Raw genomic sequence first — 10,878 nt, forward strand, 5'->3', positions numbered from 1 at the left:
ACATTGGAACAGGCTGCCCAGGGAAGTGGTTGAGTCACCGTCCCTGGAGGTATTTAAAAGACGTGTAGATGAGGCGCTTAGGGACATGGTTTAGTGGGCATGGTGGTGTTGGGTCGACGGTTGGACTTGATGATCTTAGAGGTCTTTTCCAACCTTAATGATTCTATGATTCTGTGATCATGCAGGTGTCTTACCTGCTCGATTGTAGCATTTACCATTTAATCAAAATGCTAAATACACTAATGCTAAATTAGCAGTTTGGTTACTGCCAAACTGCTTTCTGCAGGAATGGTAATTGTTTGCTCAGGGTAGGCCATTCAGTTACTGTCCAGTCTCGGCACAGTAGTTCCCACACCATGGTTCTGCAGCCTCCTGCTGCATTTATGTTAACTTTCTTTTCCAACAATGTGTTAGACAAGGCATGTAACCTCATGACTCTTTACTGCATGTCCTACTATCCTCTTGACTGGTGCCAGTGAACTGGTTTTGGGTGTGCTTTCTATACCTTCTGGGAGTCAACTGTTACTGTGATCTTGGTTTGCCTCTCACGAGTCCGACACAACATTGCTGAGTCTCATACTCTCCCTATGTTTTCCCTGATTAGGTGTTTTCTGGCTCCAGTGTGCAGGTGTACAGACTTTAATGTTAAGTTACAGTGTTCAGTGAATGAAGTATTAAATCTTCACTGGAATGTCTTACCCAATCCAATAGATCAAAAGCCTGTAACAATTTATTCTGTGTTTTAGGTTAGGCTTCATTTATTTTCCTCTGTATGTATTTCCTAGAGGAGGGCCTCTAAGAAGCAGTAATCAATAACAAACATTGCCAATAAAAATTGAGGTCTTTCCTATCAGAAATGAATTTAGACGTTTCAGTTAGAAAACTGTAGGAAACTTAAGCCTTCCACTGTTTGGATGTATTGCTCCTTTTCTTCTAGAATAGAAACCCATAACAGTTGAACTTACTGGTCTTTATATAGATGGCCTAAATTCCCCTCAAATCTCTCTGTGAGGTGAATGTGAGGTGTCTCCACAGAGTGATTCAGGGACATTACGTAAGGCAGAGGCCAGAGACATGCCTAAAACTATCTGATAGAGAAGTCTAGGTGTAGGCATTTTAGTCGCATGATAGATTTGTTGAAGAGCTGCGCTGTTACTCCTGCGTTCAATGGGGTTATCTCTCCATTCCCTTCCTGTGCGCCGTCAATGAAAAATTGGCAGTTGCCTGTGAAGTAGTTGCTGATAATTTCTGAGGCTTGTGGTGAAGGTGAGAAAGTAGCAGGTAAAGGAGTGAAGCAGGCGTGTATGAGGAACAGTCTTCTCTTTGTCTTTCAGAGTCTTGTACTGATACTGATCTTCTCAAATGTTCTTCCTAAGACAAGCGCTTTCTGCCAAATATCACTTTTTAAAGTAGCGTATTTTGTTGTATTAAAGTTATAAAACATTTTAAGGTTGTGATCACAGTTGCAAACTTAGTTTTCTTAATCCAGCTAATAATTATGATGAACTAAGGTTGTACTCCTCATTTTTATGGTCTTGACAGTGACAAGAATTGGGTTTTACTCTTGGCTAAGTTGTGTGTTGCATGTAGTCAAAGGTTCTCATCTGTTTAGCAAGGATTTTACAATTACTACTAGTTGGCATCTTAGTCTTGTTTACATATCTCAGTCATGTTTCTGGAATGTATAAATGTCTTAAATTTCTTCAGCAGTTACCTAATTCAGGGACATGATTGTTTCATCCCTTGATTATTTTTCAGGAAATACCTAGTGTAACATTAGCAGTCTGAAATCTTTAGCTTCGATGCAAAAGCCTGTTTTCTCATCTAAGGTTTCTGCATCACTGTAAGTATTGCCTTAATTGTTGATGTTTTTTATGAATTTCATATGCGACTTTGTTTTCCTGTTTTCTTTTGTTATTGGTGTCCTTTGAGAGCACAGAAAGTGAAAGAGAGTGAAGGAAGATAGAGCTATCTTTGAATCTTAATAATAACACCTGGAAAATTTTAACTTTGTGGCTCTTATAGGCTAGATCTGAATGATGCTTCTAATTCCTAAGTTTGAAATTGGGAGAGTCTTAAAATCTAAAAGAGCCCACGAAAGAAAGTCAGGAGCCTTGGGTGATCTGGGAGAAATGACCTGCAACATTTTGTTGAGAAATTATCTAACACCCTGCAGAAAGCAAGGTGTTTGTTCTGTCCGAGGTGGGTTTGACCATACTGAGAGGAACTTCTGGAGATGCAGACAGTGTTCATGCTTGTAGGTTGTCGTGGCTTTTTTGTGCTTTTCCATTTTTGAAGACTGAAGTATTGTTTGGCTTTGAAGACGCTGTCTCTAACAACTTTCTGGAGGTTATTCAGAAGTAACATGCTTACCCACTTGGGCTTGTTGGTAATCAATGTAAATTCTGGAATATAACACATGAAGAGTTAGAGATTTGTGACTTAGTCACCTCCTGGAGGTGTACTTACAGCAACATGGTGATGATGTCATCTCCATGCTTCATGCTGAGTAAGTTAATGCTACCAAACAGAATTAGGGGTGGTTTGCTTGTAGCTACATGTGCTGTTAACTAGAGTCACAGACTTGTGTTTCTCAAAAATTAGTAGCTGCCCACAGTGTCAGGGAAGAGCGAATGACATGTAAAATAAAAACAAGTGGGCCACGTTATTATAAAAGATCTTTATTGAACCCAGATTAATTTTATCCTTTCTTTTGTTGTATTTGAAGGTATAATTGAAGTCTAGTCTTCTTGTATGAAAACTCTGACCTGTATTGTATTCTGTAGGTGCTTCTTATGCTTAGCTGTTAAACATTGCTTATTGTATCGTGTTATACAAATACATTGGGTTTTTTCAATCATTTTTGGGTGAGAAGGTAAATAAAGCAATCTATCGTTAAATTAAAAAGTTGAATGACCATAGGATTAGCAGAATAGTGTGAGGATTTTGTTATTCATTAGACAGTCAATAGAATTGTTAGTTGCTGCTCTGTCTTTTTGTACCTGAACTGTGTTCTGGGAAATAATTTACGCAACGTGACATTGACAACTTCAGTGTCCATGAGATGTGCCAATGGAGTTGCTCTTCTACCTAGCAATTTAAGTTCAATGGTTCTGTTCATAATGCATTCTAAATCACTTCTTGGTAAGTGAAATAGGTTTTGATTGAAAGATTAAGGTTTGATTTTATTTTTTTTATCGTTTTGGTTTTTGGCTGAAGAAAAAGAAATCAAGAAAAGATGGACTGGAATGTAAGACCACTTCAGAATGCTGATGCAAAGAAGAATCTGCAAAGTGAAGGAGCGTGTTACACTCAGTTGTTTTCTAATGCACATGCTTTTCCTCAGACAAATACCTATTCCTCTAAAAATGTATGCACTTATGCTGGAAATAACCAAATGGTGTATCTGCCAACTAGCGACGTTGCCTTCCCTCCTGTAAATGCTGAAGGATTCAAAACTTCAGATCAGGTCTTACCAGGAGCATCTGTAGCTGGTAATGATTTTTTTATCTCTAAATACTCAGCTGATCAACGTCCACTGTCCTGCATACCTCCAAAACCTCCCAATCAGACATCACGTTTGCGGGCAGAGTTGACTCAGACTTCTTGGCCAAACTCTAATGCCTACATTTATTCCTTTAGAAAGGTACCTTCCCTGTCTTCTCAAATGAACGCTGGAAATAACGTGAGGAATGTGCTTCAGGAACCTCAGTATGTCACCACAAACAGTTACACTGTGTGGCCACAAATACCGCAGGGTAATTCTATGAGAACTACTATGTTATATCAAAGTAACATTCATTCCCAGAATAATTCTATGTCTCTTGGTACATCTGGGCAACATGTCCAAAACCAAATGTATCATCCCAACACTCAGTTTAAAGTGTTACACTCACTGAGTCAAAATTCTGCAGCAAATGTACAGCTGCTACAATATCGACCAAGTCAGATGGGATCAGAAGCTCCTACCAGATGTTCTGCACCATCTTTGTTGCCTGCCAGCTGTGATTCAAGAGCTGCAGTGCAATCTTCAATAGGTGTACCACAGGCAGTTCAAAATGCACCTAATGGATACGCCCTAAGCCAACAGAGGTGCCCATCAGATCCAAAAAATGCTTCTGGTTTTAGCAGTGTTCAGCAACACTGTCAGAAACAGCAATCTGGAGAAGTCAGTCAATCAGTTAGGAATGTCTGTAATGCAAGTGGAAATGTGACAGCAAATCAGCCTTTTAATGAAATGTCTGTGCGATCCCCTGGCATTTCCAAAGAATTGTATGATGTGCAAGAAATGGAAACTCTTTCTTTGGTGGCTGCTTCAAAGCCACCGAGTGATCCTGCTTCAGTTCAAGAAAGCCAGACTAGTAGTTTAATGAATGGGCCTGTTAATTCTCAAATTTCTTCAGCAGCAGCAGAGGGAAGAACAATTACGAAGAACAGACTAGCTTGGGAAGCTCAAAGGCTGCTCGCTATTAAAAAAAAAAGTGTCCTCCTTGAAAGGATGCATCATTATAGAAGAAAACTCTTAGCAGCTTCAGAACATGAGAAAAGTACTCCCCCACTTCCTCCAAGTTATCAAAGTACTCTTGCTAATTGTCTTCCATGGGTGCCCAACCAAAATGTACCACCTTCCCCATCTGAAACAGCGAGGACAGCGAGTCCAATACTTAACGCTTCACCTGAAGAAAGAAACGACAAAAACGTAGTCAGTGCTGATAACAGAGGATTAGAGGTGACTCAAAGTAACCCTCAGGTGGAGCAGGGAAGCCTTTCATCTAGCTCTGCTCCTATCGCTTCTCAGAGCAAACTCCCAGCTCAGTTAAATAATCCTGAGAGCACTCCCATCTCGGAACAAAGGGATGCATCTGCCTTGGCCCCTTCCCAAAAAACTGTGACATCCTTGAACAATGCTTCATGTTTTAGTCAAGTGGATAGCTCTATCAAAATGGCATCAAAGAGTGTGACAATTCACCCTAAGAACTCATCGTTTCTTCAGTTTGTATTGAGCAGCACAAATATATTGAAAGAGAAGACAGCTGGTGCTACTGCTGATAAAATACTGACTAGTCTCCTGTGTAGTGAAAAACCACTGGTAGATACATTTGTCTCGGGTGGAAGCTTACTAAAAGACACTAGTGAGAAGAAAGTAGAAAGTTTGAAAGGTGAGCAGGCATTTATGGTTCACACAAACTCTCCTGTATCAGAAACAACTGAATCTGGTGAAGCTAAATTCCAGAGTGATGTAGCTCAGAAAAAAACGCCATTTACTGAAAATACATCTTTTAAACAGAGCAATTACAGTTACTCTGTGGAAGAGCTAACTGCATGCCTGGGCTTGTGGAGAAAACATCCATCGGAATCTGTAAGTGTGCAAAATAGCCAGTCGAATGAAAGCCCTACAGCAAATCAGATTGCACCTTGCAGCCAAAACACAAAACCTAGAGAACAAAATAATGTTCTGGTTAGTACAGATGAAGCAGTTTTGCCTATAACAACTGCTTCTGTAGGACAAAAACTTGATACATTGAGTTGCAATTTGATAAAAAGTTTTGAACTCCAAGTTGCAGTTGTCTCTCCTTTAGTACTTTCTGAACAGAGAACACAGAGTGAGCAGACAGACAAATGTCCAACATCTGCAGGTAAAACCTATCCAGTGATTGACTTGGGAAGCACATGTAGCCCGCAAGAAGAAGGGAAAAATGGTTTGAGTGTGGTAAATACTGATGAAGGAACAACAGAAACTGTTCGGTCGTCATCCAGTGATTGTGTTCTGGTACAGAAAGTGGACTCACATTTGCAGCAGACCAAATTAGCTGATGGAAACAGAATAGTAAAAAACAGTGTGAGTGCAAATGATTCATATGATGAAAACCAAAGGAAGCTTAGTCAATCTGCACAAGATGCCAGAGAAAATCTGCAGCTTGGATTACAAAACAAGCCTTCTCTTCCTGAATTGGGCATAAATTTTTCTAGTCAAACCTTTCAAGAAGGTATAAAAGACCATAAAGACAAGCCAGCTGTGTTAGAGACAGGAGATACATCCACAGCTGTGCTGGAAGAACAGATGTTTTGTATTTCAAGTGTATGTTCTCTTGTTGAAGGTGATACATTTTATAATCCACAAATAGCAAGTATCTTCAGGTCAGTCCCTGAGACACATGCACTAAATGATACCTCGTCAGAAGGAAATGCATCTGACCCAAGGCAAAAGGAGCAACAGCTGGACTTGGATAAAAATGAGCTGAGCAATAACACTCCCCAAAGAGAGAGCTTGCTGCAAAAGATGTTGGAAGAATCATCAAGCTGCATGAATAAAGCAGGTAAGATTTTGGATGGTATCACAGCTAGTCATTTGGAGAAAGAAAGCAGTGGCAATCCTCTTAAAACAATTTCTACCTCAGAACAAAAAATGTCATTCAACGCATCTTTCAAGCATCCTGAAAATGACTTGGAAATTCTTGCTAGTATAAACCAGGAGTTAGCTCAAAATTCACTAGATCCCTCAATCAGTGTAACTGCTGAAACAAATGCATTCACTGTTCCAAGAGACAACAGTAACCAAAATTACATGTCCAGTAAAAATAGCACAGAAAAAGAGATGAACCTTTTTGGAGCAGAACCTATTAAATGTCTAAACAATCAGCTGTCTGAACTAGTGAAAGAGTTTCCATATGGCATTGAAGGTGCTGATATGCTAACAAGAGAACCGGTACAAAATGATTCTGTGGCTGAGCGGATGGAGAATCAACCTCAAAGAGAGACTCAAATTTGTGACAAGAATTCTCATTTGAAGGACCCAGTAGATCAGATAAAAATTGCAGTGTTAAGCTCTGATCAGGTGCAAGAACTGTTTCCTGAACACAACCGGTGTTCCTCTAGTGACAGGAAGAGAGTAGCGAGTCAACAGTCAGAAGAGGCTTCAGCTGAGAAGGAGAACCTTGAAGGCAGTATTCAGCCTAGTCGGAGTCTATGCGAGAAGAAAAAAAAACCACAAAAACCGTCTAACCCCAGGAAAAAAAAAAAAAAAGATTTTTCTTTAATGGGTTGGCTATCTGTAGCATGTAAAATGCCACAGTGCCCCAGTAAACTTGGAATGCCTGGTTCAGCGAAAAATGATGATCAACTTTCAAAAGCTGAAAATACTAGCTCTGCAGAGAGACAAGGAGACAACAGTAAATCTGATGCTGTAATGAAGAACAACTGTGCAGTGGGAAACCTGCCAATTTCTGAAAAAATCCCAAACAGTGTTAGCAAAAATGAAAAAGATATTTGCAAACACACCTCTGTAATGAACAAAAAAGCTAGGCTAAAGGTGAATAATGAATACAAGCCGCTTACAACACAACAGGAAAAAATTGGACCACTTAATTCCTCTGAAAACCAGGATGTTGATAAATCTAAAAGGAGCAGCTGTAAGGAGGAGCTGCAGATCGACAGAGGAACCCCGTTGTTAGGCAAAGAATTTCATTCTGACGAAAACCAACATCAGACAGTCTCAGAAGAGTTGTCAGAGGAAGCTGGTCATATAGATGCAGACAACATGACAAAGTCATCCAAAAAGAAAGAGGGAGTTTTCAAAATGGAGTCCCTTTCAAAAGATAAAACCAAAACAGGTTTGGCCATGAAATCCAAAACAGACATTCACAAATCTACAAAGTCAAAAACTGTTGAAATTAAGCACGCTGAAGTCAATCAAGGACAAAAAATTAAAACCTGTGAAGAGAACTCAGCTGAAGAACAGAACTGTAGGAAACAAGTGGAGATACTTGGGCAAGATGTAGGAATTAACATCAAAGAGAAAGCCAAATTATCAGCAGAAATAAAACGTAAAAAGATGAATAGTTATCATGCTGATGCTGTAAAGTTCCTAAATTTTGGCACTGTAGACTTAAAGTCAAGAAACCGCAAATATTCTCAGCATAAATCCATGAAAGTTCATCCTTCACAGGAGCAGTCGTACAAACGGAAGAGGAAGGAAAGTATGATTGGAAAGAGAGATCCTAAGAAAACAAAGGTGGAAGAGGAAAGACTGAAACAATCTGAAGCAAAGAATTCCAGGCAGCTTTCACATAATTGCATGATAAATACTGACAAAGCTAAAAAATTGAATGGAGAAAATGGCTGGAAACAGAAGAGTTCATTAGCAGATCGCTCTGTGCTTAAGCTACAGAGAAAAAGGTCTCGATCTTCTACCATCTCTAAAAACTACTTTTGTAACAAAGAGAAACGTCTCGATGGTCAAAACAAAGACACGTGCTCTGAGAAAACGTTTCCTGATAAAAACCTGCTATACTTAAATAGAAGGAATAACAGATTAAAATTGCATCTTCAAAAGGAACCAAAAAAACACTACCTGAATAGAGTTGCATTTAAACGTATGGCACAGGAACGCATATATCTGACAAAATTAGAGACATCACCTGTCAGACCCGTCTGTCATATAAAGCCCAAAGTGTCACAAAACAGCCCAGATACAAAAAGAGATGCTTCTGTCTCACAAGTCGAGAAATCATGCAAACTGGAAGTACTTGAATTTAAGCTGTGTCCAGAGATACTGTTCAGAATTCCAACCACTGATGAAGAAAGCTTAGCTGCAAAGAATCCCCTGGAAAGAGAGAAAGCCATTGTGGCAGGTATGGTGCTATCTTGATTGTTAATTTGTAAGTTAATTTGCAAGTAAAAAGTATGTACTCATTTTTTAAATTCATGTCACACAGAACTACAGACAGTGAAAGCGTGGGATGCTAGAAGCTGAAGGTTGAAATAGCTTAGCTAGCTTTCTGACAGACTGTAGCTGTGTGTTAAGCTGAAAAAGAACATGAGACTTTTCCTTCAATTTAGTGTTTTATTCTTTTTCCTTAAGTTTTACAGAATAAAGTTAGAGTAGTTTAGAGCATGGCAGTTTCAAATAACTTTGTGAGAAGGCTTTCTAACCTACTTGTAGAAGATAGCTTGGCTTGTTTGTAGAAAGCAGATTCCCTTGGCGTAATTACCAAAGGTGATCTGACTTGTATTCAGTGTCCACCTGGTTGTGTATAAATCCGGCTGGGTAGACAGCGGAGGGAGAGATCTTTTGCAGCATTGAGGAAGAGACAGGGCTTGGGCCAGACATATCCTGCAGTCTCCGTAACTGTTGCCATCTTTGCTTTAAGCAGCCTTTTTTCCTCCTCTTCTTCCCTATCCTCAATCTTTCGACATTTTACGTGGTACATTGTGAAGCATGTTTGTGTCAAATGCTATATTTGATTTTTAAATAAAACCAAATCTTAATTTGTACATACCAGCCCTTGCAGTCATTTTCACACCCAAAGGAAATTTCCTTTTGTGTGTGCTAGTATATGTGTTAAAACCTGATGCTGAATGGAGACCAAAACCTTTGATATAGGAACCTCAAAAACATTTTTTAAATTTTCTCTTTAGGTGTCAAGAGTAAAAAAGAAGATTGGTTAAAATGTGTTCCAGTGAAGCAAAAAAAGCTGGAAGAGATCTCTACAGGTGAAATGACTTCTGATTATCTGTTTTGAAATATAAGTTAAATACACTGCTTGGTTTTAAGTGTTCCTTTACAGTAGCAAATCTTAATAAAGTATTTTAATTTATTCTACTAGCTCTGCTGCTGAAATGGATACTGTAGAGTAGACATAGGAGTTTCAAAGATCTGTGGAGATTTTTATTACCCTAAGAATATGTTGTTGGATGTTGTTGGAATTCTCCTGCGTACGTGTGTGCAGTTGAATCTGAGGTAGCACCGGTGATAAGATTCAAGTACAGTTTTAAACTGTAGATGAAGACCAAGCTAGCTCTTTCCCACTTTAAAATGTAGGAAGTGACATAACAAAATCTAGTGTGAGACTATAAAAACAGAAAGTGATTTTTTTTTTTCCCCTTAAATTTTATTTGGCTTTCACAGTAAGTTGACGCTGTCCGCACATACACCCGTGCTCACAAGTACCAGGACCGTGTGTCCCGGTAGTCTGGACAGGGTTAATTGTATGACACACAGAGGAAAAGTGGTGCCACTATTACATCTTTCTTGTCTCTCTTGATTGGCAAATTGCTTTTTGGATGGTCTTTTGTACCCCTTAGGAGCCAACAGTTACACTAGTGGTATCTTTCATCTCAGGATCTTGGTTGTTCCATCCTTTGTAAATCTTGGGCGAGATTGTTCCCCGCTGTCTTTGTTTCTTTGCTTTAGATATCTTTCTAGCTATAGTCTTGTTTTCCTGCTGGTCTAACAGGAAGCGAAATGGCGCATTCAGCATGCTGTAACCTTGTTGCCGTCCTCTTCTTATCAGAGTGCAAGTCCTCTGCTGACAAGTTGTCTGTGTTGTGGTCTTGATGCAAGCAACACATTTTGCAATGTTTATATCTTTCATTGCTGTTGAATGTGTTTTCGGCTATTGGTGTCTGCCATTCTTTAGCCCTTCCTTTTGTTTCTTCTCTTACGTTCACAAATGCAAATTTTCATTCACACCTTTCTTAATATTCTTTAGACATCTCTCTTCCGAAGACACTGAAATGACCATTTGGTGCTTAAAGATGCATTGGAGATTGATTTAAATCTGAGGTGCCTGGTGCTTTAGGAAGGAAGTTTGTGGCATCCTTTTTGACAGTGGGTGGCCTTAAGTACCACATGCATAAGAAGTAGAATCATAGAATCATAGAATCATTAAGGTTGGAAAAGACCTCTAAGATCATCGAGTCCAACCGTCGACCCAACACCACCACGCCCACTAAACCATGTCCCTAAGCACCTCATCTATATGTCTTTTAAATACCTCCAGGGATGGTGACTCAACCACTTCCCTGGGCAGCCTGTTCCAATGTTTAACCACTCTTTCAGTAAAGAAGTTTTTCCTCATGTCCAATCTAAACCTCCCC

General features: G+C 39.4%; 1 protein-coding gene across 1 annotated transcript in view; it reads left to right on the forward strand.

Annotated features, from left to right (window-relative positions):
* The first annotated feature begins 3,215 nt into the window (after positions 1 to 3,215).
* KIAA1551 (KIAA1551 ortholog) overlaps positions 3,216 to 10,878 on the forward strand; it is a 12,363-nt gene continuing 4,700 nt past the window's right edge. Inside the window, exons 1-2 of the mRNA XM_009332912.1 lie at positions 3,216 to 8,630; positions 9,418 to 9,492. Of these exons, the coding sequence (XP_009331187.1) occupies positions 3,239 to 8,630; positions 9,418 to 9,492 (5,467 nt within the window). The 5' untranslated portion in view covers positions 3,216 to 3,238. The remainder of the gene's footprint in view (positions 8,631 to 9,417; positions 9,493 to 10,878) is intronic.

This window comes from Pygoscelis adeliae, unplaced genomic scaffold (genome assembly GCF_000699105.1).
Source record: "Pygoscelis adeliae isolate BGI_AS28 unplaced genomic scaffold, ASM69910v1 Scaffold38, whole genome shotgun sequence".
NCBI classification, from domain to species: Eukaryota; Metazoa; Chordata; class Aves; order Sphenisciformes; family Spheniscidae; genus Pygoscelis; species Pygoscelis adeliae.